Source organism: Bombus vosnesenskii, unplaced genomic scaffold, assembly GCF_011952255.1.
Source record: "Bombus vosnesenskii isolate JDL3184/JDL3185 unplaced genomic scaffold, Bvos_JDL3184-5_v1.1 scf7180000013265, whole genome shotgun sequence".
Classification (NCBI taxonomy): domain Eukaryota; kingdom Metazoa; phylum Arthropoda; class Insecta; order Hymenoptera; family Apidae; genus Bombus; species Bombus vosnesenskii.
The window spans coordinates 7,486,129-7,514,104 of record NW_022882925.1 but is presented as its reverse complement, the minus strand read 5'-3'; the positions used below and the strand labels follow the sequence as shown (position 1 = coordinate 7,514,104).

The window sequence follows — 27,976 nt, the reverse complement described above, 5'->3', positions numbered from 1 at the left end:
ATTGCTTTTGTTATCAGAATTGGAAAGAGTAAGGATAAATTATATGAAACAGCATTTTCGATAAAAATTATTACACAGCCGCAATCAATGGTTTATTTTTAGTAAGTACATTAACACAACGTGGACATAGATCATCTTCCTGACTTTCAGGATATCTCCTACAACGTTCGCACAACTTCTCCTGGATGTCATATAGTTGGATTTGTGTTTCATTGATAGTATGATTTTCAATTAATGTAACCGACGACAGTTGTAATATTTCACATAATTCAGACATTGATGGTTTTTGCTGGTCGTGAAGAAGCTACGTAAATAGAGAAAGTATAAGTCAGTGCACACATTTATATAATATCGAGTGTTCACTCAATAATATACAAAACATAACTTTAGTTTCTTTTGTATAAATAATACTCACAGAAAGCAAAACAAAATCATCTTTTGTAGCTTCTATAACGCCATATAATTTCCATGTAGTTTTATCAGCGACTTTTAAAACATTATTTCTCAATCGAATTGCCGCATCTATGTATTGTGCGATTTTTGAATCATTCCATGACTCTGATATTTTATATTGCGTACAGTGCAATGGTATCGATGCTGTACATTATAATTAAGATTAAGTTTAATTAATAAAAAAGTGTCTTGAAATCTCATATTTCTCATAGAAAAGGACTATAACATACTGATATTTTCGGGATGATATAGCCATGCTTCTTCTGCTAGATGAGGTAGAATTGGTGCAATGGATCTGATAAGAACATTCAGAATTTCTTTTATAACTTGCACAGCTGCAGTGCGCATCGAAGATGTTACCTCGTCACAATAAAGTCTATCTTTTATTATAGTACAGTAAAGACCTGATACATCATTTGTTATAAAATGCATAGTCGTTTTACCCGCATGATGATACTCATAGTTGTTATAATGTTGCTGCATCTAATGACATATTAGTTTGTAATATAATAATACAGTAATATGTTTAATTTCCTAATTGAAGAATAAGATCAAATTACCTGTTTATTATACGAATATAATAAGTACAACATGTATTTATCAATAATTCGATATTCAGGTTTGCAATTTATACCCGGATGATGATGTAAAGTACCCAGAAGGAAGCGTAGTATTAAACGAAGTTTGTTAACGCATGTTTTACATTCATCGAGTAAATTTTTTGAAACCGGCACTTGTTTATGTTGGGAACTGTGATTAGCTACCCACCATCTAGATGAAATGAAATTATTAATACGTTACCATTATACTATAAAATTAAATTTTAATACCTTAAAACATCGACACCGTACGCTGGATTTTTCTTCAAATTAGATCCACCTAACAAAATTTCTTCTGGATTTATTACATTTCCTATTGATTTTGACATTTTTAAGCCTTTTTCATCGACTGCAAATCCATGTACAAATAAATCACTAAACAATAAAAAAATGCGTTTACATTGATACAGCCATTTTTTAAACATTTTATATTCGTTTTATTTACCTATAAGGTGGACATCCCTGTAAAGCTACAGATGTTATTAGGGATGATTGGAACCAACCATTGAATTGATCATATCCTTCTAAATAAAGATTTGCTTTTTTGTCTGGTAAAACCATTGACCATGAAATTCCGCTATCGAACCAAATGTCCATGATATCCTAAGAAGGATTTATGTTAATGAATGATATATTGAAACTTTACTTTCTTCAATCTTGAAAATTTAATGAAATTTACATTTCCTTTTACTATATCGTTCGGATCAATATTCAATTTTTTAATTATGTCTAATCCTATTAAATCTCTTACAGAATATTCCCACCAGCAATCAGGACCATATCGATCTATCGAATCGCATAAACGTTCAACTAATTCTCTAAAATGGAAAAATATAAAGAACAATAAGTAAAAGTGTATACTGTAAAGCCAGTATACTATAAATAACTATATATATATATACGTACTTACTTATTCGTAAATGCTAAGCCTGTTGTTTTGCTATATATTACAGGTATGGGTGTTCCCCAAGAACGTTGTCGCGAAATACACCAATACGGTCGATTCCTTATTCCAGCAAGTAAAGCATTCATAAAAGATGTACGATTACATTTAGGATATACATTCACATTCCCAAAGTTCTCCTTATGAAAATAATAAAGGAAACATACCCCTTGTTTTAGCGAAATTTTTTGATAATTTATCATAGAAAAATGTCGCAAAATGCTGACTTACAATAAGTTTTTCCCTGATAGTATTTATATTAATGAACCATTGATGACTAGCACGAATAAGAACTGGTTGTTTTGTTCGCCAATCATACGGATAACTGTGTGTTAATGTTTCCACATGCAATATATCTCGAGCCAGGAGATTCATCACTTTATCAACTCCCTCTGTTAATACTTCTAATCCATAAAATTCTAGCCCAGCCTCTTCAGTGTACAGACCTTTAGAGTCTACCATGGATAACTATAGCATACCCCATGGCATTATTAAATATTGATATTATATTTAGAATAATATCTAACATTGATATTGTACCAATATTATTCGTTACAAACAAGAAAAAATTAGCTTACAATGGGAATTTTATTTTTGAGTGCAACTAGAAAATCTTCTGGACCATGTGCAGGAGCAATATGAACTAAACCTGTTCCCTCATTTGTCGTAACGTGACTTGCAGCTAATAAAGGGCATTTTTGTTCAGTGAAAGGATGAAAGTACGTGCTGCCCTCCAATTCTTTGCCTAATAAAACATATATTATCTACTTATCTCCCTAACTCATCTATGTTAAATTTGAAATAAAAAAATGACAAGTAATATTTAAAAAATACTAATTAACTTTTCGAATTTACCTTCAAAGGATACTATTGGTTTCAAAGGACCAATCTTTGATTCAGTAGCTCCTAATAGTTCTTTAGCAACAATATATAAGTCTTTTTTATCATCTTCAGCAAGACAATATGTAGCATCTGAAGAGAAAGATATAGCTTGGTTAGCCACTAAACTCCATGATGTAGTGGTCCATATTAATGCATATACAGCATGATTTTTAAATGATTTTAACCTTTCTGGAATATCATTAATGCGTAGACGAACAGTCACAGCTTTACTTTGATGCTGTTGATTGTATTCTAATTCAGATTCAGCTAATGCTGTTCTATAATATAAGATATAAAGATAAAATTGTAAACTTCTAAAAAACTGAAATTAAGTTATTTCGTCTTGAATATTTTACCTTGAAGAAGGAGACCAATAAACTGGCATGAAATCTCTAAATATAATATCTTTCTCATACAATTTTATAAATTGATGAAGTTCATTTTTCATATATGATGAGTGACTGGTAAAATAACATTCAGATTCACTCCAATTGGCTGTCACACCCCATGACTGGAAAGCTTGTTTCTGTCTAGCAATAGCTTCTTCAGCATAATTACGGGCTGAATGTACATAAAAAAAGAAAAAAGTAATAATACAATAAATAGAAAGATTTAATATTAAATATTGATTATATACCATATCATATGAACTAATAATGAAAGAAATTTATGATCTAAAAACCTATAAATTATACCTTTTTTCCTAATCTCTAAAGGATCATTTTCACTTTCATAACCTTTAATAGCCTTTAACTCAATTGGTAATCCATGACAATCCCAACCGGGTACATAATGAATTCGATTTCCATTCATAATCTTATGTCTTAATGTTACATCCTTCAAAATCTGTAAGAATCCATTAAAACAGCTAGAGAAATGCATAATCTAGAAAAGGAATTATTGCAAAAATTCAAAACCTTATTGATAACATGTCCCATATGAGGAATTCCATTTGCATAAGGAGGCCCATCGTGTAAAACAAAATCTGGCCCTGAAAGATTTTTCTTTTGCCACTCGTACAATTCAGAAAAACCACACTTCTATAATGATATAATTAGAAGAATAAATATTTAAATAAACAATAGAATACTTAAGAATATAATGACTTACTTCAGTTAAGCGTTTATCTGCCTCTATTCGTGCTTTCCCATTAAGTTGTACAGGAAATTCGGTTCGTGGAAGCAGAACAGTTTCTGTATATTTTTGTTGTCCTTTTGATGTAATTTTGGTATTTTTCTTAACACTACCGGCTACTTCGTCACTTGTTTTTCTTAGAACTTGATTTGTAACTAATGTTCGGTTAATAAGTAATCTGTACATATCTACTGAATTTTATTTTGTAGATACAATCATATATTTCGTTAGATAAATACTGCTTTTCTTGAACATTCAAATCAGATCACTAACTTTCGATGTATATTATTATAAACATTTTTAATTGTAAAGATATGATTTTTCTGGTAAAAAATAGACGAGACACGTAATATTAAACTGAATACCATTTAATTATTCTTATTATTATTACATACCCGGTATCGCCAACATACATAAGGAACGGAATGTATTCTCAGTTATTAAGATTAATACCTGCTCTATTATTTTCCCTTAAGTACTAAAATGACTTTTATTTTATTATTTTTGTTTCTACGTGATTAGAATTTAATATTCGCTAGAAGTAAAGTTTCGGAGAAATTTTCGAAAGAGAAAGTAATATTTTCAAGTGCAGAACGCAAGGGATTTAAGTGTAACATAGGTAGGTTAGTTCGTTTTGGTTTGTCCCCGGCCGATCCAATTTCAATCTTGCGTTTGGTTATTATTAATGGAATATGGCTACGGTTTTCGAAAGTTCGTTCTTATCGAATAGAGCACATCGTGTTGAGGAACGATATGAAGAATCGGCAAACACTTTTGGCAAATGTGACTGTACTAGCTATAGCTATCTTGCATTGAGCGTTATTCTGTTTATGATTGGGACAGCTATTACTATTTTTTCTTTGGACGATATCGTAGGCGGACACATATTTTTTAAACTTGGTCACATGTGGCTTATTGGTCCAATATTTATTTGTTCTGGACTAATGGTAGCTGTCAAATGTATGCTTTACCTGCGACGAAAGTCCGTTATACAGATGATATTTCATCAACGACAATTGTTCAGAGTAAGTAACTGTTCTTTTCCAATTTTTTTGATATTTGAATAGTTTTTGATTAATTAATTTCATACGTCCTTGATTTTTATAACATTCACATAAATTATACGTTATATATTATTAGCTATGTCATAAAGCAATTATTAGAAAAGTACCGATTCTCGAAAAGTATATATTGTGTATGTTTGCACGTTTTGCACAATTTTCGATGTGTAATCAAATAAAGATCATCCGAATATTAAAGTACATACAAAATAGTAAATACATTTGGATTACAAATGTAGTTAAGATATACAATCGGTGACAAAAATAAATGGATAAGTAGTGGAGATGGGCACCAATGAAGTTTCGTTAGATACGGTTTCTTTACACGAAAATGTAAATATTAATTTCAATTATTCAATAAATAATGTACATACGTTACGGATATATAATGAATAAAACTTAAATATATAACACTTATACATTCAATTAAACTTCATTGATACCTATACTTCCATTACCTGCCAAATTATTTTTATCTTCAAATGTATTAAATTCAATGAAAATAAACAAATTTATTGGTGAATAGTTCAAAATGATTTAATCGTTGAATATAGCATTTACAGGAATTGAGCGGTGCTCGGGGTATCGAACGTATTGACATACAAACTCCAGGTCCACCCTCTTACGAAGCAATCGCTCAAGAAATTTGCAATGAATTACCTCCGCCTTCTTATGCAGAGGCGGTAGCGCTTGTACGCAAAACTATCGAAAGCAGTAAGAATCTTTCGTTCTCTTATAAAAGTTTATTATTAACACTATAGCGTTTGTCTTTCTTTTATACTTTAGATACCAAATCAAATAGTGCAAGTGTTTCTTGCGATAGCATCGCTATTGACCAAAACGTCAGGTGTAAACCTTGAAACGATATCTTTTTTCGATTGAAAGACGGTCGCAACAAAAACTGTAAATTATACTTTTGAATTATGAACTATTGTTCATTTTTATTACATACGTTTATTACATTGAACGTACTTTTTTTTATTACAAAAGAAATATTATCGCACGTTCTACCCGTTAAGGGTTAAAGGGGAAAGAAGGGTGTACTCGATACTCATTGTCTGTTATTTTATCAGAATGTCGGTATCAGCAAAATGTCGGATAACTGTTTGATGAATAAAATGCAATTCGCACAATAGTCCAATTGATAAGAGAATATTTCTATAAGTGAAATATTCGAGTTATTATATGTAGAAATTTAATTCAATGAGATCACTATATATAAGTTTTTTTTTTTTTACTGTATAAATCTTTCGTGAACATAATACAAATTATATATATATAAATTTTTACACTATCTTTTATGTATAATATAACGAATTTTACAAATTGAGAAGAAGTTACAATAGCGTGATAGATATTATTTGTTAAAACATATTCATACAATGTTAAAAATATGACGAATAACATGGTCAATAAGTATTATTGAAACCTATAATGGACAATAATAAAATATTGCCGCAATTTGGGGAAGTTGTTTTATCCTACAAATTATTTATTTGAACTTGATACTCGCAGAAAAAACTGGCGTATTTTTGTGTATTGGACGGTTATAATAAATAATGAAAACGAGAAGAAGATATTGAATTTTACTGTTAATAAAATTTGTAAGAGCAATTTGAATGTATATTTACGATGTATTACTTAATGAAAAAGCGAATAAAAAAAAGATGTTTTATACTTCGCATAATGTTTATTTTACGATCTAGTACACGCGTTAAAAACAGATCGAAAGGAGCTCGTTAAATGCTTTCTTTAGGTCGCACATACAAACTGTATAATTGTTTATGTGTAATAGTTTCGTACAAATAATTTTTATAAAGGATTTAGTAAAGAAGAAATTTGAAGAAAAAGAGAGTATAGTGTAAAGAGAGGAGAGAAAAAGAGGCAGAGAATAAGGGAGAAAGAGAAAGGAGAAATTCATCTTTCAGGATTGAGCTACGGCCAACATTTCTTCTTGGTGAATAAGATGAGTTGTGTGATTGACAAGGCTCATTAATTTTGATAAAGATGCAGCCCAGGCATCCAAAAGAGCAGCTGGTTCTTGGGTTCCTGTGAAACGAACTACACCGGCTGGTCGATCTGTACGAGCATTTATCACGCCAGTTTCTACTAAACTGCATAGACATGCCTCAGTTTCTTCAACTGGTAAATCCAATAATTCTGCCATGCGAGTTAGTGTAATTTTTGTGTAATATTTTGCCATAATCCTAATGTTCTAAACGTTAAAGGAAATAGAATAGATATTCAATGCAAATACGTCAATATGAAATGAAACGATTCTGAGGTTTCAAACTCACATGTTCAACGACGCGATTTCGGAGATCAGCCCATCGCTTACGACCTTCTTCAGTCCAAGTACTAAAAACTTCCGTAGCTTTAAGGTCTTTTTCATAAATTTCACACAGTCCTGACCATTTTATTAGTTCTGGATTTACAAAAAGACGTAACAGTTCTCTAAAAAAAATTAAGCAAATAAAAACTGACTGTCAGTATAGAAAATAGAAGGTTCTATGTACATATTTAAATATTTTTGTCAAAAGTAAACAAGTAATACTTGTATGTTGGTATTTCATCTAGAAGCTTGTCATTAAGCAGCCTATGGGTCAAATCAGCTTGTTCTGGTTCATGTGGTGCAAGTACAAGATAAAGAACAGCACGTGAAAGAGCGGCGTGTCTTTTTTCAGGATCATCTCTAACAGCTGGAGTTTCCAACACTGCTCGATTATGTCTACATAATTCTAAATGCCAGCCTTCATGCCGGGCCAATTCCATCATTAGACTGAAATAAACAAAATTTTTTAAGCAATAAGTTTCAGTTTCATACTCGTTTAGATAGTTTAATAATAGTATACTTACTCATAATATTTCAATTTGAGAGTCTGAGTTTCTTCATCATTTTCATCACTAAAGAATTTAACATTAATTTTCTTTGCTATTATTTGTGTACGCATAAAATCTTTTTTTGCTAAACATAATCGCATTTGCTCTAGGATAAGAGATGCTTTCTCCAAACGTGACATGGTACCATATGTTTCAACCTAGAACAGGTGGTATAGTATGATATTATTATGTTTCAATGTTTAATTGCCTAATATGTTTCTGAGAAATTCATACCTGTAATTCCAGCATAACAGCTGCTGCACCTGAGATATCTCCATCCTCTTCTTTGATTTTTGCCAAGCGATGGGTAAGCCTTGCTCTTTCAACTTCTACGTATATCTTCAACAACAGAATTATATTGATTTTTCAGAATGTTTAAAAATACAACTTGAAACAATCACAGGGCTCAAATCCTTTACCTTTCCTTCAGTTACAGTGCGCAATGTCTCTATTAACTTTATTTTGGTCTCTTTATCAGGCATTTTATCTACGTAGGTGCAACATTCCTGAACCATTTTTGTAACAGCTCGTTTTAACTGAGAACGTCTTTTGGACAACAACACTATATGTTCATTTAGAACAGCCCAGTTCTTTGCTTCTAAACAAATTTGAACAATAGCCACAAGGATCCGTGATGTAGATGTCATATCTGCACTCTAAAAAATACCCAGCATTATTTTCATTATTTGCATACTATAATCAAACATGATTATATAGTTACATATAGTAATATTTTAAAAGCTTAACTGTTCGTGTTAATTTTTCTAATGCTAATAATTGATCCAAAGCATCATGTAGCTTTCCTTCATGTGCTAGTTTTTTACATTCTGGTATTTTTATATCGCAGTTGCTGCTATAATCCACCTCCATTTTCACAATTTTATTACAATTCAAATCTCTCGACCTTTATTCAAAGAGGATCATCAATTAAATAATTTAACATTAGAAGTATAAATATATTAGATATGTAAAAATATTAATCTTACCTTGATTGAAATATCAATTCCTCCAACTATTCCAACAAAACCGACACGGTTAATTTTAGCAAATAATCGCTCTTTATTTAAAGTTTTATATATTTTCTTTTTATTTATCTCTCTTTATCCAAATATACTAGAGGGGTATCTTTACATATAATTTTATATGTATAATTCACATAAATCTAATATTTCTCCTATCCCACATGACTCAAAACTGATTGTCATCCACCATTTGTAAAATAGCACTAACAAATGTTAAACTTAAACGAACTCGAACTCATAGGTATATTTCTATAGGGGACTGCTGCTTTAGTCTAAGATCATGATCTCACACTGCTAGTAATTATGGCGCCACGTGTATGGGAAGTCATTCACTCTTTTCATTTACTGTGAAAATATATTTTTTTCCACAGTAATTATATAGGAAAAATAAAATAATAGCAAGAGTAGTTTAGTATTGATATTATACTTTATTAGGACTAGAAAATAAAATAATTTCTTGTTTCGAATTCGTCCCCAAAACATAAGATTATTTTAAAGCTTCACGCACTTGTCTTAACATCAATGTAAATCGCAATTACTTATCATGAGATTCGAATTTCCCTAGATGCAGTACAAATATGACAACATTCAATTTTTGATACCAGCATATTAGCAAATATTAGTGTTCTAATTTGCTGAAATTATTAAGAAAAGACAATACTAAGAAACGATACGTTTGCCTTAATATATTTGTCTTATACACATATTTATTTTGATAAAGAATTAATATATCATGGATCTGAGTCCCTGTGTGACATACAAAAGTGAATATTTATAAAATCCAATAAAAATTATTAAGTCTGTGAAACATGTTTTGTGCATGAAAATTATTCATTTCACTGAAATAATTTAAGATAACGTTAAGACATTTACTTTTTACTCGATTGAAGATTGCCTTTATGTAATTTATCTTTTATGGCAATTTTATACTTTATTTCAATCTTGCATAGTTTGGTTAGGTTCCAATGACACGATCTTTCTTTCTTGACAAACGTTTAAAATTGTAATCGAACATACATAATGTCCGAGAAGGAAGGAAATGATGTGACTATAACTGAAAAATCTGAGGAAATGGGAGAAACTTTAACAAATGAAGATACACCTGCTAGTCTTGAAACAATACCTTCGGAAACACCATTAGTACGAAATGGAGTTCAAGTTGCTTCAAAAGATAGAGCAAAAAGTAAAAGACTTGCTATTTGCAGAGGAGATATAATATTAAATTTAAACTTAACAAGCTCAGAGTCAGTGCAAAATGATTGTCTTATTTGTATTTGACCAATTTTTCAGTTGATATTTTGTTGAAAGCAACTGGGAACGCACCGATAATGAAACAAAAGAAATGGTCTGTCAGTCAAGATTATTGCATTGGTCGAATTTCCGATTTTATCAGAAGATACCTTAAATTAGATTCGAATGAAAAATTGGTAAGTGTTAAGTAAGGGTTATATCTATTCTAGAATTTGTAATGTTTTTACATATATAAATACATTTTTTCCTTTGCTAGTTTCTTTATGTAAATCAAACATTTGCGCCTGCACCAGATCAGGTAGTAAAAAACTTGTATGATTGTTATGGTGCAGATGGAAAATTAATACTTCACTATTGTAAAAGCCAAGCTTGGGGTTAAGTGTTGTTTCGAAATACAATAATTTTATGAATTATCACATAAATGTATTACAATCATTTTAATACTTTCATCATCATTTACTTTCTTAGGTATTATATATAAACTCTATTTAATAAGTATTCAATGAGTATTTCAAATTTAATCATGGGATAATATAACAGATTTCATGAAATATCAGAAAATAAGGTGAAGATACTGTAAAATATTGATTATAACTGTTACTATAATTATAGAAAATGATCTATTTTTGTTATTTGCTTCCTAATCCTTTTTGTTTCCTCTTTCTTGTTGAAAAATAATTATACAAAAAATAAGGATAATAAAATAAGTTAAAAAAAATAAGTTAAGGAATAGATGATTTATTCTTAAAAAAGAACATTTATAAAAAAAATTGTTCTTTCTCTCTATCATCATTTGTATGCATTGAATCGTTTTGTACTAACAGGTTTTATGTGAAATACGATTTGGTTTATGGTAGTGTAGAACAATTCAATGATATTGTTCACACAAAGAAGTGAAATATTTCGCTTTAAAAATAAGATATAATCGAATCTTTTACGTGATTATGTGAATCTTTCTGTGTGGAATCATAGTCATCGAATCTATCGACAATTAATTTTGATTTATTGTGAGATATTCGAGTAATTGGTGAATGTGTATTGCAGTTTATGTAGTGTATTATTTACAATTTGGTTCACACATGTCATCCGTTTTCGATGGGCAAGGTACTGATGTTGGTTCTAGCGTGTGTTGTTTGGTATCGTCTTTAATCGGTGTAATCGATGATTCCGAAAAGGGGTATTCCCAAAGCATTATAGCACCGTCTGCACTTGCCGTAACAATAAATTTATTGTTTGGAGCAAAGACACAACGAGTAACGGCAGCAGCGTGTGCAAGACCCAAACGAATAGTACTAGCGGTACGATATTCCCATAGTTTTACAATAGAATCTTCTGATCCAGTGAGAAAATATTGTCCGTCATGACTAATACTTATAGTATTTAAGGTCCCCGCCATCGAACCTTCAATTTCCCGAACCAATGAACCATCCAATGTTTCCCAATAAGCTATTTTGCGATCTGTACCACATGTTAAAATTTGAACGCCGGTAGGAACAAAACATGTTGCCATATACATTGTGCTCCCACTCAGCATGAACTTCCTCGTGAAATTTCTACAGAAAAAAATGAGTAAAATCGCGTATTGTAATAATAGTTATAAGAGTTATCATAATTTGAATTCTTTGTTAATGTTGAAGTCTTTTGTGTACAGGGTGTATAAAAAGTGTAAAATTTATTGTAGTGTGATTCTACACTCCAGGATCGGCGAAGATTTGTAAAAAAAGTTCGTGCAAAATTGACCTTAAGCATGATTTTTAAGGTCAACATTTTTTTGGTTACACAGTGGTACTCCACCTCACCATAGCTGATCGGTATACCAATTTTTAAACAAAATCTTTTGAACAAGACGGATAGGACATAGACCTGTTCTTCACATACGGCCTCCTTGTTCATAAGATTTGACGGCAACGGATCTTTTTCTTTTAACGGATTACGTCCGTTACAACTTACGTAAACAACTACAACATCCGATTCAATGTGGTTTTTGTCATACAGAATCAATACATAATCGTGGGGAGGAACTGACGGAGATATAGAAATGCAAGTTCGGGGCTATTGAAATAGACAGTAAGAGAAAAAGAAATAAAGGAAGATATAGAATATATAATGGTGAATCTAGAGCATCTACGTGTAACAGTAGGTGCTATGCTTTGGTGGTATATCACTGTAGTATGTAATCAGATTGTGAATAAAGTTGGTTTAAGAATTTTAAAACTTTAACATTTTTTTCCGGGAGAAGAAGTCATTTGCAACCCATGGTTCCTTTGAAATTTTTGTTGTTTGCGACGAATAGAATGTGCTACAATAAAAAAGGCTTTGACCTTGACAATCATACTCAGTCAATTTTGCATGAACCTTTTTTTACTTACTTTTTATACACTCTGTACATTAGTTCACAATCTTTTGATTAAATTGTACCAAGTATCCAAATATGCATGATAGTTTAGGTTTATAATTTTTATGGTTGCCGGATTATTACCTTAAATCCCATAATATACATGTACCATCTGTGCTAGAACTGATCAAACTCTTGTTATCAGGTGAAACGTGTAATGACGTTATTGGACCTCTGTGTTCTTTTAGGACTTGCAATAAATGTCGTAATTCAGATTTTGCATTCCATATTCGCACCTAAACGAAGGTGTGCGTTTCAATAAACCGAAATTGAAACATTGCTCCAACAAAGAACAACAATGGGCATTCTAATTCGAAAATTTAAGGGGGTATAAAGTTTGTATACCTGTCCATCACAACCACCGCTAATCAGTTTATCGTCATCTTTGGTAATAGTGATTGTTGACACAGATTTTGTGTGAGCGCAATTAATTTCGAATAGTAGTTTTCCGCCATTCAAAGCAAATCCTCTTATCGTGCCATCGTTCCAAGCTTCCTCCAATAGATTAACGCAAATTAAATTATGCACGATACGTGGCAACGTACAGTAATGAACAAAAATATTGGCAGAAATCGAATTTTCCTGTGAAATCTTATGAAATCTGAATTTTAATTACCTAATCGATACAACAGTCGTTCCAGAACTGTTTTAAAAATAAATAACAATATTTTGTAAATAAATAAAAAGCGATATAGCGAATCGTAACCGAAACAAAAATTTTAATTCCTTATAAGAATTATGCTGCTTCTCATATTTTATAAAAAAGTTGAGTAAAGGATCGTATTTTGTACAAATTCACCTAGAGTACAAGTTCACGAAATGAGTTTGTCTGCGTCAATACTTTTGTTCGTCACTGTATGCTATTAACTTACCCGATATTATAGAACCACCATTACTATTGAAACATATACTGGAACAAGTAAAATTTGACACGGTGATTCGGAGTAATTCTTTTTGGGTGGCCAACTTCCATATTCGTATGTCATTTTTACTAGCGGTTGCAAATATCTCTGAACTATTGCTACAAAAATAATAGGATTTTTATGCACTTTATTTCCTCTTTGTATTTTTTATAAAATACAGATGAGATGATTTAAAACCAAAGAGATGGTTCACTATGGCATTAAAAAATAAGGTCCATATAATGTAAATAATCTCAAGTTGTATAAAAGTATCATTTAGAGGCTATAAAAATTAACTACTAAGGGAACTATATAAGTAAATTGAAGGCAAATGGATGCAAGCGATTTTTCTGCGATATAACTGTAGTATAAATTCAACCTACTATTAGTGACAAGACACTGTTGTTGTGTGTGCATTATTAGACTTTATTTTTAGCTCGTAAAATGTTATAGATTGTTTATCTTCTGCTGTAATAGATCATTGTCGAATATGACAGGTTGTAAAGATAAGCCCAATGCAAATCTAAAACTATCTCAGTTATTTATACCTGCAATAAATACATTTTCTAGCATTAGCACGGTTTTAGAATATGTTGCTTCGCATTTTACGTCACTTTTTTTCAGAACGTTGCTTATGAAAAAGTTGTTGATATTAAAATGGTGTAAGTTGTTTCCCCAAATCTCTATACTCAAACTAAAAGATGAAACTCATTAAAAATTTGTGTATATGTCAAACAAAGAATATGATTTAATTTTTATAGACACCTCACCTGCAACTTTTTAATATTTCTGAATTTTAAGTATAATTTGCTCGACATAAGGAAAGTATCGGTTACATCCCTGCGGTTTTAAGTATCTCAAATAAAAGTAGTTTGTTAAATGTGGAAACAAATGATTTACCTTGGAAATGCTAAATCATATATCGAACTGGTGTGACAAGTGACGATTAAACGCATCTGAAAGCTTGATAATTCGATCTCATAAATCTCACATAAGGCGGTTCCTACTAATACCAAATTATTTTGATAGCGGATCATGGACGTTACCATGGCACATACATTCGTTGTGCGATACTATGCAACAAAGAAAATTATTTTTTTAAATATTGTTATTTGTTGTGCTCTGTTGTGGTTTCTTGATATAGAGAATTCGTATTAGATATTGCATATGACGTAGACACAATGGTAATAAATGCATTAAGAATAAGATACAATAATATACATGCGGTAGCGGATGTGGAATGATTGAAACCAATATAACCAATAAATAGAATTTAAATATTGAAGTTGCCTCCTTATTGCTGTAAAGCCTTAAATTTTTATTTTACATATGGTACATACATATACACAAGAAAATATAATATACATGTTTGTGAGAAATTATGTATACTCACTGCTACTATAGCGGGTATGGTTAGTGACTTGTTCGTTTTATTTGCATTAAGTTTTGAGTCTTTCCTTATTTCAATTAATTCGACTGTTCCATCGCCAGTACCTACGATTAACTTGTCTTTCTCTAAAAGCAACAAGTTTTTCACACCACCTGGATATACTTTTATGTGAAGCCCACTTGCGTTCCTCATGCGTGCTCCCTTGTTCGTTGGTATCTTCGAGTAACATCCTATCATTACGGGATATTTAGTTCCTTCCTCGGATTCTTCTATGTTTAGCCTATTCGAAAGAAACAAAACTTTTCAATTATTTTATGGGCAAAGGTAAAGAAAGGCAATTAATCATTCTCTAGTTAAAACTTAACACGCCTCTCAGGTGCAAAAGGTTAAAATTATTATCATCGATATCATCAAACGAGTAACCTTGCTTTTATGATATCGCCAGATGTTGTTCCGCAATAAACATTTTCATCGTTCTCATCTATAACTGCGCAGTTAATCGAACGTTTGATCTTTCCAACTTTTATATCTGTCCCATATAACTTTTGATCCTTTGAGTTGATACGCCATAATTTAAGATTCCTGTCGCCGCCAGTGATAAAACTTGTTTTACAAATGTTAGCTCGTGCAATTATTATAATATTTCCACATGTTTCGTTTCCAGCAGAAGTACCTGTACAATGTGTAACCGTATAATATGAGTACCACTCACAAAACTGACGGACATAAATTATCTCATTAAAGACGTAAGTGCGTTAACGCTTTTTTCAGTTAATTTAGATACTTCAATTCTGTTTGCAAGATTACAGTTATGAAAGATTTTTTCAAAATTTGCTTCATATTTTATTTATCACTATTTCTTCACCTAGATTTATTATGCTATGAAGCTTAAAGAAATTGGAGTATTATTAAGCACAGTAATAAAAATGATTTTTTTTTATAATTGTAAAAATATTTTTTGTGGCTTTGATTTATGTAATGAACTTTTATACCTGTAATTCTAATATATTTGTAGTATCTTATTGCTAAGTATCTATTATTCAAATGTATTTTTTACCTTGAGGAAGTAATATAGATATGTGCTTTAGTTACGTTTTATGATAATGTTGTATTTACATAACTTTTATCTATTTCTTTGCTGTTTAATCTTTGATGCGTTAAAATACATATATACATATGTAGAAACAGAGAGAGAGAGAGAGAGAGGGAGAGAGGGAGATATCTACCACAAAGAGGAGTTCCATTTTCAATATCCCATATTATGATACGACCATCATCTCTGCCTCCGAGACTAATAAGATACTGTCCATTTTCCGTAAAACATACGTCTTCGACTCTAACTTTGTGCATTTCATAGTTAGATTTCATTTTACGATTTCTATAATCCCATATTATAACCATTGCCTTGAATAAAGTATTCGATCTCTCTTAGTTAATTTTGAAGTTAATGAAATTGATACATTGTAAATTTTTATACTTCTATGGAAAATATAAAGATGTAAAAATAGTATGCATATATATAATATGCAAAGTACATAAACTATTACATATATTTCTATCTAGATTTATTATATTTAAAGAAATATATAAATATAAAAAAATACTAATTTACACAAATATCCGCAGTCTGGAAATTAACTATTCAATCCAGTTTAAATGAATCTACCTTAAAACCATGATGGTTTATTTGGCCGGAAGCTATCAGATCGCCTGAAGATGAAATACATAAAGCGGAAACGAAATTCTTATGTCCAGTAAGAAAGAATTGTTCACCCGTTTTTACATGTTTGATAGTAATTTTGTTACCCATTGGATACACAAGGTGTTCTCCATCAGGATGTAATCGTAAACCGTTTCTTATTACACCTACAAATAAACATGATATTCAGACTGTAATTTTTATGGTAAATGAAAGAATAATATTCTTGATATATTACCAAACACAAACTCTAGACCTTCATACACGATAAATGACACAAAAATATCATAGCAAATAGCAGAAGCAAGCTTAAAACATATACATATACCTATTTCTTTTATATGCATATATACATGTATAAAGTTTTTGGATTACATGACACTGTGACAAATGTGATCAGTCAATTTTATTACATATATTGTGTATATGAGTGTATGCGGGTGTGTTTACACATATGCTGTACATACATATATACTATATGATTATGATAAAGTTCTTTTTATATTGGAAATTCAATAAATTCTCATTATTGCGAAATGATTGTAATTACTAACCGTCAAATGCTATTATTCCGAATATTTCAAGTTCTTTTAGGGACATAATGAAAGATAATATTATAATACCTCGAGTCGACTTTTATTATAATCAACTGATAGCTTGTAATACACGAACTCTTCCTAACAGCATAAGAATTGCGTCGCCATGACAATCACAACAGGTGTAAATAATAACGAATATCGAAATAGTTATCGATGAACATAACTAATACGTACTATACATATAATTACAGTTTATAGTGAAAGAAATAAGACGTAAGAGGTAAGAGGTAAGAGGTAAAATTAAAAAAAAGATAGATAGAAATTTAAGAAAAAACACGTTTAAAAAGTAGTGAATAAAATTTTCAGTTTTTGATTTTTCATCGCCGCTGTTGTCTTCATGATTACTTTTTATAATTTGATGATATTCTTATTAATGAAAATAACAAAAGTTGGTAATATCGAAAACTAGCATGGTAAAATATCGATAATAGAATCACAGATGGACTACTGAACAGACGTGACATCTTACGGCTTGCGGAACTTTGCGTCAGATGTTTTGAAATATATACTAATCGTTCAAAATTTGAAACAAATCTGAAAATGTACATATTCTCTGCAAACATATATTTAATAAAAAACTATTACAGTCAGTCAGACCATTATAATCAGACTATCTTTTAGAATAATATGTAAAATAGTATTTTGCCTTTATTGGTAACAAAATATCGTTTCTGAAGGTAGTATTGTACACTCAATACATCCTTATTTGCCCGTTATTATTATAATTAGTTTCGTAATTTCTTGGTATTTGATTTTTTCCTTCTTGAAAAAACCTAGTGATGAAATTGCAGTTAATGGTAAGAATATTCCAGAATTATTGCGATATTTATACGATAATGATCCGTGAATTAAAAATATTACCATAGAAGTAAAAATATATAAAACAATTTTTTTTAAGTATAATACGTTGATTCTGTCATCTATTCCAGGTGAAAGACTCTTTATTTGGTTGGTTTTTTGTCCCTAAAAGACAGTCTAAAACTCTAAGTGAAAATGAAAACTTTAACCGATACACATTGTTACATGCAAATAGCCATACTTAAAAAGAAAATAAATTTAGTTTGCAAATATTATGGAAAGGAAACATTTGATATTACACTGAATTGTAATAATAAAAAATAAACTGCAAAGGGATTGAATTCGATTCACAAGAATAAAAATAAAAATGTAACATAATAATCATAGCATTAACAATTTCGAAGATGAAACTATTTATTGGAAAAAAAATCACCCTCTTCGGTACGGCGCTCATCCGCCGCGTAATGGTACTTGACGTAAATATTTTTATTAGTTGCCTCGTATATTTATTATTGATATTAGTCGATAGACGACCGTGGGGATGTATGTATTCGGTGGTTATCGAGCATAGACAGCACTCGTACCGAAAAGGTCAAGAACATAGTAATAACATCTACATACTATATACTACATATTATATACTATATACATAATTTCTCATACATAGATTCTCATAGAATCAACGGTTCATTCAAGAAGGAAATATATATCATAGTATTTTATTTATAATAATAATTTGTCATTCTATAATTATATTAGATTTAGACCTATACTAATTGAATCTTATTTATACTGAATCGATGAAATCTCATATGACGTAAAAACAGATTCAAAATTATAAGATACAAAAATGCATATGCAGATTCACAGTACTGATACGACTTGCATACATATTCATGTACTTCGTCTGCATAGGATATCATAGATTATGACGTAAAGAAGGCATAGATCGCAGCACTTATGATGTGTTTATGTGGACCGCGGTGGATTTTAACGTAACGTATCTTGCTTGAAAATAAAAATTCTCGTATTTTATACAATTATGGATTTACTACCGTAAGCGTCATTTTATATTATTTTACTCTCTACTTATAATAATAATTGATGATATTGTTACGATAATCTATATCACTTAATTCTCAGTATAAAGATCAAATATGCAGTATAACCTAAATTAGCTATATGTTCGCTTGTTTAGAGAGCACGATTCAATGTTTTGGAAAATTGGTAGATTAAAGACGTTCGAAGATTGGCCTTTTCAGTCCTCTGATAATTCATGTAATCCTGAGAAAATGGCTGCTGCTGGTTTTTTTGCTGTAGGTGGTAAGGAAGAACCTGACTTGGTTGAATGTTTTATTTGTTCCAAACAACTTGATGGCTGGGATCCTGATGATGATCCATGGTATGTATTGGAATGATTTTATTAATTTAGTATTAATGCCAACTATGTAACTTAATTCCAATTACTTTCAGGAACGAGCATGTAAAACATCATTCAGAATGTTTCTTTATCAGTTTGGGAAAACCTGATGAGACTTCATGGACTGTGTATGAGTTATTTGATTTGTTCAAAAAATATACAGTAAAAGAATGCGTAAGTATTACTTTATGAAATGAATTAATTACTTATAGATATAATGGAAAATATAGAGGATCTATGTATATAAATTTTATAGACACGTGAGTTGGACAAAGCTATAGCTAAGGCAAAAGAAGAAAGTATTCGACTAGTACATGAAATACCTCACATTTATAAAGGATTAAGAAAGAACTCTAAATGTCAGAGTTAAGATTTTGGTAAAGTAATCCAAGATTGGTTATGTGCATAGTTCTATTTATACAACTATGACTTAATTTTTTTATTCTCTAATAAAATTTGTCACTGAGAAAATAATACTATATCTTCCTTTTGGTGAGAGTGTTTACTCCTGTTCCTTTCTTTCTTATTCTCTTGTATGTTTTTGTTTTCTGTTGTAAATTAAATAGTATACATAATACTGTGTTGTATACTCAAGAAAGAAGGAGATAATTCATTTGATAATGATCTAAGATTAGCAAAAGCAATAAAACTGAAGTGTAGAAGACATTGGGAACTTATCTCGTTAAAGCAATTTACAATGTCCATTCTTGTCAAACTTGTATAATTTTATCAGTGACATCTTAATTCCAATTTATTATCTAATTTTGATACGAAATATTAATGTTAAAAAGATAGACAACAACTGTTTAGCATACATATACGGATATTACGATATCGTAATCTCGTCTTTGAATTTAAGTAATTCTGCCGATGATCCGGTAATACGTCAAGAAAATTTTACGGTTTAGTTACTCGCTTATTAATTAAATTAAAATTAAACCTTTAATTTGTTCGGATTATGGATTCTGTTCAGAAAACTGGAATCTGTTTCAAGGAATTTTAATAAATAGGATAAATCAATCATGTTGTACAGAAAAGTTGTAAAGTAAATACCTCATCCAATACATATACATCTAATTTTTCAAATGAAAATACGTATTATTAAGATATAACCGCAAACGAAAGATGTTTTCTGTCTTCTTCTCTTCTATTTTTTCTCTCTTCTTCTGTTTTACTTTTCCTCTCTTCTTCCCTCCTACCCTTATGCTTATAAGTGTGTTTCCTCTTTAATCGAAAGAATGCAATCAATCTATGTACTGGCTAATGCCTCTTACCTTCAACGTTCTCTCGACGAATCAAAGCACTTAATGTGGTTGATATTAAACAAGTAAAAAATATCAAAAATGGGTACATAATACGTTGCGTGTTATCATCCCCTAACATTAGACATACCTTCGTGTCAACTTTTACTAATACGCTTAGCGTCTTATCCACGTTTCCTTTCCCTTTTTGCGTTTAGTGAGGAGCACGTGTACGAGTATAAAATGAATTCGCACAGAGAGCATCGATTCAGTCAATCGTAACATGTAGTCGGGGTACGCATATATACCTCTTACCGCCTCTGTTCATAAACTTTCGTGATTTTCGTTGGCTAGATTTATCCTTTCGCTGCGCCGAGTATATAGACTAAAATAAGAACGCGATCGTATGTATTTTATTTGCCTTCGAATCGTTCATACAATTTATGTTTGATTTTCAAGCGTGTAATTTTTTATGTGTTTCTCATTCCAATCATAATCAATCGTCACAGAATATATTTTCGTTCGCACGATGCTGTCCACCTGCAAAATATGTTGTAAGTACCACCTGCATTTTGTAAATGTAATATTATTTAATTTCCTACAAATCCGATCTCTCGTTGCAAGTAAGACGACCAAGTTTTTGTAGAAAAAATTACACGCACCGAGTACCACATTGTTATTTAAATGGTACAAAAATTCATTATTATTATTTCCCGTAATAAATTTCCACAATTTGTATCTCGAACTGGATATTAGTGGATTTTGCTTCATCTATTCGATAATTATTCGTTTCGTGAGATAGAATAAGAATTGAGATAGATTAAGAATGAGATAGAAGGAGAATAATCTTATGTGGGTAAATCAATTACATATGCGATAAAAGTTACGTAAATGATTTGTTGAAAAAAAAGTAATATTAATATTTCATGGTATCGTGGTAATAAATTTCTTCCTTAGCTTTGTAGCTTGACAATTAACGATCAACGAAATGTACATAAGCGATGTAGAGTTACCTATCATTACATACCTATCGATGCAGATTTCTTACATTTATGGTAGTTATTGCTTAATCAAATAATTTTTTACGCAGAAAAATGTCAACGTTATTTAGAGAAACATTGTGGGAAGTTCCGTGATCTGTAGTATTAGATGTGTGATGAAATCAGTAATAATAGTCTGTCGTTATCTTAGGTAATCTGTAACTAGGTGATGTATTTGAATTTTTATCGAGAATTCTTTGAATTCTTTTGCGCATGGTACAAAAAAGCATTTAAAAAAAGCGATTGCTTTACCTTCAAAAGAAGAACGAAGCAAAGTAACGTAACGTGTAAAGTGAAGAACGGAAAAGAACTAAAAAAATTCATGAATAAAGTTTTTGAACGTGACGTAAAAATAAAGGTGAAAAATACGAAAAATACCGTGTTCCGATTAAAGGGAGATTTTATATAACATTGACTGGTTTTATGTAGAACGGCAGCTGGAGAAGGTTGACCGAAGTAAGGAAAATAACTAATTCCACATATAAGACAGAATTATAGCAATTAAGATCATTTGTATCTACGAAATAAGCCGACAATCGCTTTCTCGTTATCTTTACGGCGAATCAGCGATTCTGTCTGCCGATATGATCATTATTGGTAGTTTTTGGCCTCTTATGTTTGGATTTTCCTTATATCGTGTCAGATAAGATAAACTCGTTGATGCTGCGTCTGGTGATATTTAAACAAAAACCCGAGTGACAAAAACTTATGCGATCGTTTGATTGTATCATGGATCAATAAGGAGTGATCATTAATGATTTAGGAGACACGTATCGCATATATATCCTTTCAATTTTATCTTTTTTTTTATTTTTGTCAATTGCGCATAATTCATTATCATCTAAAAAAAATGTGATTTTTCCTTTTGATTCAATACATATAGTTACTTGATGCGTAACTGAAACCTACAAATAGAAAAATTTACGATATGAAGATGTCAATGATGCTTGAATAATGATAGATACCAGAAAATAAGGAAAAATTCGTCTAACATCCTGATATTGTGACACAGAATACAATTTATTGTATACGTATATAGATATAGATATTCATACCATCCTCTTTAATTTAAAATGTTCTATTTACCATTTCGAAATTGAAGGGAACTGTAGTGTTATATATTATTTTCTTTGCACCGTTTTTATTTCTCTTTTTAAAATATTTAGTCATTATTTCGTTACAGTCTGTATAATATAACTTTATTTAGAAAGTAAAAAAAATATTTTTCTTCAGATATTTCAACACATCTTGGAAAATGAAAAAATGTTAGACAGAACATTATAAGTAAGGAAAACGATATAGATAACGTCTACGTAACTACACAAGTAGCACTCTTCTCGTGGGTCTCGATATATTGCTGCAATATACAAATATTCTTTATCATCATCTTGTCGCCCAGCTTTTTATTAATCTTTTGGTTAGAGTTCTAATCTGACCATTGATAGAATTTAACCGCCTATTATTTCCTGGTTATGTTTCACTTCTTTTTTTCTTTCTCGACATTTACATTTTGATACATGATATGCTAATAACAGATGACCGCGAATGGAATTTCAATTCCTCTATTTGTAAAACATGTCGTCCGTAACTTTAGTCCCTTCAGATCATAATTACATAATTAAAAACAGATCACGAATTATCGTTACCGGAATCGCTAAATATCGGAGTATGACCTTTTGTTTCAAGGATATGTTCGTTTTCGAATTTCTCTCTCTCTCTCGCTCGCTCTTTCCTCTTCTTCCATTCCTCTCTTGTACTCCTTGTTGGTTCAACGTTTGCCGTTTACCTTTTCAATAAGCACAACTCGAAATCGAAATTATGCGCTATGCCGAAGTCAGTGATACGTGCAAGGAATCTGACCTTTACCTAGATAAGTTTGTACGGTTCGTTAGACAGCTGCCAATAGGGGAAAGGCTCCGCTGCTAATCGTCATTCCTTCCGCGCTGTTAACCTCGGGCTTTCTTCTTTGCGACATGACAGCGTGAGTTTATTTATCGACGCTATTACCAATAAGAGATATGTTTACATGCACACAGGTGGAAGAATACCGCAACGATGGATATTCGCAATAATGGGTTTTTTGGCGCTCTTTAACGCTTACGCGATGAGAGTCTGCTTGTCGATTACGATTACCGAGATGGTAATTCCGATGCATGAGAATACGACACACTTCTATGACAATACTTGCCCGGTCAGGAATGAGAGTGGGAAAGGGGGTAACAATGGCACGCAATCGTACGCAAAACGGTATGAGTGGAGTGAGACGATGCAGGTAAAAACACACACGCGCATACGTGCATATGTACACTGCCTGTCATACGTATAAGTAGGCAGACACCTGTTGATATTTAATACAAATTGAATGCTTTTCACTGCTTTTAGTTTCTAATTATATTACTTTTTTTTAATCGCATTGAACTGCCAAGGTACTACTTCTATTACTACTTCTTTGGTAAAAACAATGCACATGTTATTCTCACTTTTGCTAGAGGTTCCAGTACTCTAAGCTTATTAGCAAGGTGTTTTTTGAGACAATCATTGTGGTATGCGCGTCTAAATTATGTTATTTTAAATCTGTTATTTCATTTGTATCAGATGTGCCTTATAACGTAAAATATTAAGTAAATTAAGATATTCTGGAGTTTTCCAATAAATTAAACAAATACTTTAGATTTCTAATACTTACGGCAGGCAGTGTATATGTGTATGTGTATATATATATATATATATATATATATATATATATATATGAATGATATATACTTACGATATCGAAAGAAAAAATATTGTAATAATTACAAATTGTACCTTATAGTACATATGTATTTCTATATGCACTTGTAATACACGTTTTTAATCTTCCTCGTTCAGGGTATTATCTTGTCGTCGTTTTACGTGGGCTATGTGATAACACATCTACCTGGAGGGATGTTGTCTGAAAAATTCGGTGGGAAATATTCCCTCGGTTTGGGTATATTGGCGACCGGCGTTTTCACGCTAATTACACCGCTCGTCGTAGAATATGGAGAAGCAATAGGTCTAATCATCGTACGCGTGTTAATGGGCCTCTGCGAAGGGACAACATTCCCGGCGTTAAACGCAATGCTGGCCCAATGGACACCACCTGAAGAAAGGTCCATGATCGGTTCGTTGGTATTCGCCGGTGCTCAACTCGGCACGGTATTTGCCAACTCTTTGTCCGGTCTCATTATTCATTACTCGGCGATAGGATGGCCGGCTGTGTTTTACGTATTCGGTAGTGTCGGAATTCTTTGGTTTTTGATATGGCTGGTAACGTGCTTCAATAATCCAGACACGCATCCATTTATATCCGAAAGAGAACGAAATTTTCTACAAGAAAGGATGCACGCGCATACGCATAAAAAGCCACCTTCGGTTCCATGGAGACACCTTCTTAAATCTGTACCGCTTTGGGCACTAATAGCGGCACAAGTTGGTCATGATTGGGGCTTTTTCACCTTGGTCAATGACCTTCCGAAATATATGAGCAGCGTACTCAAGTATTCGATCAAAGACAATGGATTACTCTCCGCATTACCCTATTTAACTATGTGGATTTGTAGTGTAGTGACATCTTGTTTAGCCGACTGGATGATCACGAAAGGCCTAATGTCACGTACTAATGTACGTAAATTGGGTACTACCATTGCCTCGCTCGGACCAGGAGCATTCATCATAGGTGCATCTTATGCCGAATGTGACAGAACAACTGTTGTTATTATGTTTACCGTTGGTACGACATTAATGGGTATGTATACATATATACAATACGTTGGATAACAACAAAAACGGCTCTTATCAACATTTTTAATTTTTTAAATGATAACACATTCTAGTAACCAGAATTGAAACTCTCAATATTGTGCAATCGATATTACGGAAATCGGGCTTAAAAATATAATTTGTTCACGATTAATCTAATTAATCTAAAATTAACTAGAGATATGCGTAGAATAATTGAGCCGTTCAGAAACCACATTGATCAACTTTATAAATTGAAAAGTACGGAAAAGTGGTGATTTTATAAATACTGCTTTTTAAATTTATCTCAAAACTTATTATTATTTATGTTATCTTTCAAAATTTGTTTCTTGAGAATTAAATGTTAATCGTGTGTTTATGTAATGAAATTAAGGGATTAGATACTGACAGATGAAATTAATCAGTTTGGTTTTCGAGATAATATACTGTATATGATGAATATTCACTGTAATATGATGAATATTTCGTTAATAAAAATTCAAATGTATCAAACAGGAATTTAAAATGTTAGAGTCCGCTTTTTTAGAAAAAGATAAACATGGAAAATGGTCGTTTTTGTTGTGAGCTCTTCAATTTCTTTCTTTCGACTTAATTTGGAAATTTCTATTCCCATTTGATTATAAACTCTATTTCTTTCTTTTTCCTACTCTAGGTACATTTTATCCAGGAATGAAGGTGAATGCTCTAGATCTCAGTCCAAACTATTCTGGCACCTTAATGGCTCTAGTGAATGGAATAGGCGCTTTTACCGGTATTTTGACACCGTATATCGTTAGTGAATTAACTCCGAATCAGACACTTGCCCAATGGAGACTCGTATTTTGGATTGTTTTTGTTGTTTTCGTCTTGACTAATCTGATTTTTGTACTGTATGCAAACGGAGAAGTTCAGTATTGGAACGATCCTGAATTTGTCAGAAGGGAAAGAGAAGAGAGACGGATGAAAATTGCAAACGAAAAAGGAGAAGTTGGTAAAACTAAAGAGCGAATGAAAATATTTTCGACTTAATGTAATTCGCGTAAAAATCAACACACGTCGATTTTTACAGCTTGAATAGAATATGCATGAGATACATATTAGATACATGCAGATAAGTTTTGTGCATTGTATACATAAGTGATTCGTTAAACTTAAACCATAAAACATGTATCCGTGTCGTTTATATTCATGACTATCTACCTTATTATACTCGCTAGATTTTCTATTAATTTAAAAAAAGTCATTCCGTCTACTCGTTTATGGAATGTATTAGACCTCTAAGTGTAATATAGTTCGTTTCTTTCTATAAACCGATATTTCTTATTAATGTTTCAGGAATGAAAACATTCTTTTCTTAAGCAAAATATCTTCCTTAATTATATTTTCTTTTATCACGCTTTATCGGATTATGCAATATTGAATATAATGTATAACAAAGGGATATCATAAACAGAAAAAGAACAAGAGAAAATATGGTGAGGGAACGAAATTTTGTACAGCCTTAATAGTATTTCAAATTTTTCGGTAGTTAATATCTTTCCTTTCTCTTCTTCTGTCTAGTCCAAGTTCGAAACGAATGATAAGTCGAACAACTGTGTAGATACATTTACATCGAACACACGTTAACGAGCGAGAATGAAAGACACATCTGGCTATTATGTTACATTGACGTGTTCTCGCGACTAACGAGATTCAGTGTACCTGAAAAATATTTTGTAACTACGTGTGTTAAAGTAAGTGTGTACATCGTTAAATATTGTTTCTAAAATAAATGAGAAGATGATGAAAAACTATACATATAGATATATATATATGATTGTTTAAAATAAAACGTGTGCGTATACACTTATACATATATGAATGACAACATATATATTATGAATAGGAGTATAAAACATATGACATGTACGGCAAATATTGGCATAAACTTCTACATTTGTCTCTTTATTGCGACGTGAAAAAATACATGTATTTTTTGATTGTTATTATTTACTATTCATAATTATGATTCGAAAAATTCTATCATAAATCGCGCATCCCTCATTTGCTGCAACGGCGATATGACATAACTTAAAACTAAGATTTACCGTTTTGTATAAGCAAGTAGTAATAGCAGGTAATAATATTTTATCACATATTACACACCACTCGTTTAGTACAGCAATGATACGACGTAACTCAAAAATGACATTTAACGTTTTATGTAATCAAGAATCTTTCTTTCTATACCAATAAACTAATAATATTTTATCATATCAGACATTTACTACAGCAATGATACACCACAACTAACAATAAGTAATAAAGTTGAACACTTTACGTAAACAAAAGCCGTTTTTTTTATACCATTGAGGTAATATTTTTTATATCGAAAACAAATTTTGTCCTGTTTTTCTTTTTATAGCAAATGAGCAAATATTACATAAACAGTTGACAAATTTTATATATATTTAGGTATACTATATATGGACCGTTTATTTTGAAAGTGATGTAAGTCCATTTTGG

The 27,976-nt window shown here is 31.2% G+C and overlaps 7 protein-coding genes and 1 long non-coding RNA gene across 10 annotated transcripts; 4 read left to right on the top strand and 4 right to left on the bottom strand.

Annotated features, from left to right (window-relative positions):
* Positions 1-54: 54 nt before the first annotated feature.
* LOC117243040 (isoleucine--tRNA ligase, mitochondrial) lies at positions 55-4,345 on the bottom strand. The gene is made up of 15 exons (XM_033510198.1): positions 3,988-4,345; positions 3,795-3,917; positions 3,573-3,723; positions 3,234-3,438; positions 2,851-3,155; positions 2,574-2,740; positions 2,227-2,463; positions 1,963-2,135; positions 1,732-1,870; positions 1,498-1,655; positions 1,284-1,427; positions 1,014-1,224; positions 684-936; positions 416-597; positions 55-304 (listed from the first exon to the last, which is right to left on the bottom strand). Exons 1-15 carry the CDS (start codon positions 4,195-4,197, stop codon positions 71-73), a joined length of 2,892 nt encoding a protein of 963 aa, XP_033366089.1. The 5' UTR covers positions 4,198-4,345; the 3' UTR covers positions 55-70.
* A 284-nt stretch (positions 4,346-4,629) lies between these two features.
* On the top strand, positions 4,630-6,207 carry LOC117243044. Its single transcript, XM_033510204.1, has 3 exons — positions 4,630-5,036; positions 5,627-5,786; positions 5,859-6,207. Exons 1-3 carry the CDS (start codon positions 4,704-4,706, stop codon positions 5,930-5,932), a joined length of 567 nt encoding a protein of 188 aa, XP_033366095.1. The 5' UTR covers positions 4,630-4,703; the 3' UTR covers positions 5,933-6,207.
* Positions 6,208-6,738: 531 nt separating this feature from the next.
* LOC117243043 (26S proteasome non-ATPase regulatory subunit 12) lies at positions 6,739-9,207 on the bottom strand. Its single transcript, XM_033510203.1, has 8 exons — positions 8,939-9,207; positions 8,700-8,856; positions 8,372-8,608; positions 8,187-8,291; positions 7,929-8,110; positions 7,627-7,851; positions 7,370-7,526; positions 6,739-7,287 (listed from the first exon to the last, which is right to left on the bottom strand). Exons 2-8 carry the CDS (start codon positions 8,820-8,822, stop codon positions 6,997-6,999), a joined length of 1,320 nt encoding a protein of 439 aa, XP_033366094.1. The 5' UTR covers positions 8,823-8,856; positions 8,939-9,207; the 3' UTR covers positions 6,739-6,996.
* A 268-nt stretch (positions 9,208-9,475) lies between these two features.
* Positions 9,476-10,844, top strand: LOC117243047 (autophagy protein 12-like). Its single transcript, XM_033510206.1, has 3 exons — positions 9,476-10,157; positions 10,265-10,401; positions 10,482-10,844. The coding sequence occupies exons 1-3, from the start codon at positions 9,995-9,997 to the stop codon at positions 10,602-10,604; spliced, it is 423 nt and encodes a 140-aa protein (XP_033366097.1). The 5' UTR covers positions 9,476-9,994; the 3' UTR covers positions 10,605-10,844.
* A 363-nt stretch (positions 10,845-11,207) lies between these two features.
* LOC117243041 (cilia- and flagella-associated protein 52) lies at positions 11,208-17,226 on the bottom strand. Its single transcript, XM_033510199.1, has 10 exons — positions 17,166-17,226; positions 16,579-16,778; positions 16,139-16,316; positions 15,336-15,585; positions 14,916-15,192; positions 14,423-14,595; positions 13,493-13,641; positions 12,966-13,111; positions 12,705-12,856; positions 11,208-11,778 (listed from the first exon to the last, which is right to left on the bottom strand). The coding sequence occupies exons 1-10, from the start codon at positions 17,209-17,211 to the stop codon at positions 11,283-11,285; spliced, it is 2,067 nt and encodes a 688-aa protein (XP_033366090.1). The 5' UTR covers positions 17,212-17,226; the 3' UTR covers positions 11,208-11,282.
* Positions 17,227-18,903: 1,677 nt separating this feature from the next.
* On the top strand, positions 18,904-20,092 carry LOC117243045 (baculoviral IAP repeat-containing protein 5). The gene is made up of 4 exons (XM_033510205.1): positions 18,904-19,064; positions 19,207-19,410; positions 19,482-19,602; positions 19,685-20,092. The coding sequence occupies exons 1-4, from the start codon at positions 19,051-19,053 to the stop codon at positions 19,796-19,798; spliced, it is 453 nt and encodes a 150-aa protein (XP_033366096.1). The 5' UTR covers positions 18,904-19,050; the 3' UTR covers positions 19,799-20,092.
* Positions 19,685-27,724, top strand: LOC117243042 (putative inorganic phosphate cotransporter). Of its 3 annotated transcripts, none has more exons than XM_033510201.1 (4): positions 19,685-19,805; positions 23,746-23,981; positions 24,581-25,478; positions 26,145-27,724. In XM_033510201.1, the coding sequence occupies exons 2-4, from the start codon at positions 23,781-23,783 to the stop codon at positions 26,498-26,500; spliced, it is 1,455 nt and encodes a 484-aa protein (XP_033366092.1). In that variant the 5' UTR covers positions 19,685-19,805; positions 23,746-23,780; the 3' UTR covers positions 26,501-27,724. The 3 variants fall into 3 exon arrangements, with proteins under 3 accessions (XP_033366092.1, XP_033366093.1, XP_033366091.1); XM_033510202.1 differs by lacking the exon at positions 19,685-19,805 and adding an exon at positions 20,285-20,473; XM_033510200.1 differs by lacking the exon at positions 19,685-19,805 and adding an exon at positions 20,730-21,223.
* On the bottom strand, positions 20,412-20,914 carry LOC117243048. The gene is made up of 2 exons (XR_004495378.1): positions 20,821-20,914; positions 20,412-20,731 (listed from the first exon to the last, which is right to left on the bottom strand). It is a non-coding gene; the product is annotated as an uncharacterized LOC117243048 (long non-coding RNA).
* Positions 27,725-27,976: the final 252 nt, after the last annotated feature.

Excerpts from the sequence above, each read along its gene's own strand:
- LOC117243040 (XM_033510198.1), bottom strand. The coding sequence starts at position 4,197 with ATGTACAGATTACTTATTAACCGAACATTAGTTACAAATCAAGTTCTA. Across the intron at positions 3,918-3,987 it reads CAGATAAACGCTTAACTGAA|AAGTGTGGTTTTTCTGAATT; the intron begins GTAAGTCATTAT and ends ATATCATTATAG. Across the intron at positions 1,656-1,731 it reads ACGATATAGTAAAAGGAAAT|GATATCATGGACATTTGGTT; the intron begins GTAAATTTCATT and ends AATCCTTCTTAG.
- LOC117243044 (XM_033510204.1), top strand. The coding sequence starts at position 4,704 with ATGGCTACGGTTTTCGAAAGTTCGTTCTTATCGAATAGAGCACATCGT. Across the intron at positions 5,037-5,626 it reads ATCAACGACAATTGTTCAGA|CATTTACAGGAATTGAGCGG; the intron begins GTAAGTAACTGT and ends CGTTGAATATAG. Across the intron at positions 5,787-5,858 it reads ACGCAAAACTATCGAAAGCA|ATACCAAATCAAATAGTGCA; the intron begins GTAAGAATCTTT and ends TTTATACTTTAG.
- LOC117243043 (XM_033510203.1), bottom strand. The coding sequence starts at position 8,822 with ATGGAGGTGGATTATAGCAGCAACTGCGATATAAAAATACCAGAATGT. Across the intron at positions 7,852-7,928 it reads CTCAAATTGAAATATTATGA|TCTAATGATGGAATTGGCCC; the intron begins GTAAGTATACTA and ends TGTTTATTTCAG. Across the intron at positions 7,288-7,369 it reads GAAATCGCGTCGTTGAACAT|AACATTAGGATTATGGCAAA; the intron begins GTGAGTTTGAAA and ends TTTAACGTTTAG.
- LOC117243047 (XM_033510206.1), top strand. The coding sequence starts at position 9,995 with ATGTCCGAGAAGGAAGGAAATGATGTGACTATAACTGAAAAATCTGAG. Across the intron at positions 10,158-10,264 it reads TTCAAAAGATAGAGCAAAAA|TTGATATTTTGTTGAAAGCA; the intron begins GTAAAAGACTTG and ends CCAATTTTTCAG. Across the intron at positions 10,402-10,481 it reads TAGATTCGAATGAAAAATTG|TTTCTTTATGTAAATCAAAC; the intron begins GTAAGTGTTAAG and ends TTCCTTTGCTAG.
- LOC117243041 (XM_033510199.1), bottom strand. The coding sequence starts at position 17,211 with ATGTCCCTAAAAGAACTTGAAATATTCGGAATAATAGCATTTGACG. Across the intron at positions 16,317-16,578 it reads TAAACCATCATGGTTTTAAG|GCAATGGTTATAATATGGGA; the intron begins GTAGATTCATTT and ends ACTTTATTCAAG. Across the intron at positions 13,642-14,422 it reads TATGATTTAGCATTTCCAAG|CAATAGTTCAGAGATATTTG; the intron begins GTAAATCATTTG and ends TTATTTTTGTAG.
- LOC117243045 (XM_033510205.1), top strand. Across the intron at positions 19,411-19,481 it reads GATCCTGATGATGATCCATG|GAACGAGCATGTAAAACATC; the intron begins GTATGTATTGGA and ends AATTACTTTCAG. Across the intron at positions 19,603-19,684 it reads AATATACAGTAAAAGAATGC|ACACGTGAGTTGGACAAAGC; the intron begins GTAAGTATTACT and ends TAAATTTTATAG.
- LOC117243042 (XM_033510200.1), top strand. The coding sequence starts at position 21,199 with ATGCTGTCCACCTGCAAAATATGTT. Across the intron at positions 21,224-23,745 it reads GTCCACCTGCAAAATATGTT|GTGGAAGAATACCGCAACGA; the intron begins GTAAGTACCACC and ends ACATGCACACAG. Across the intron at positions 23,982-24,580 it reads AGTGGAGTGAGACGATGCAG|GGTATTATCTTGTCGTCGTT; the intron begins GTAAAAACACAC and ends TTCCTCGTTCAG.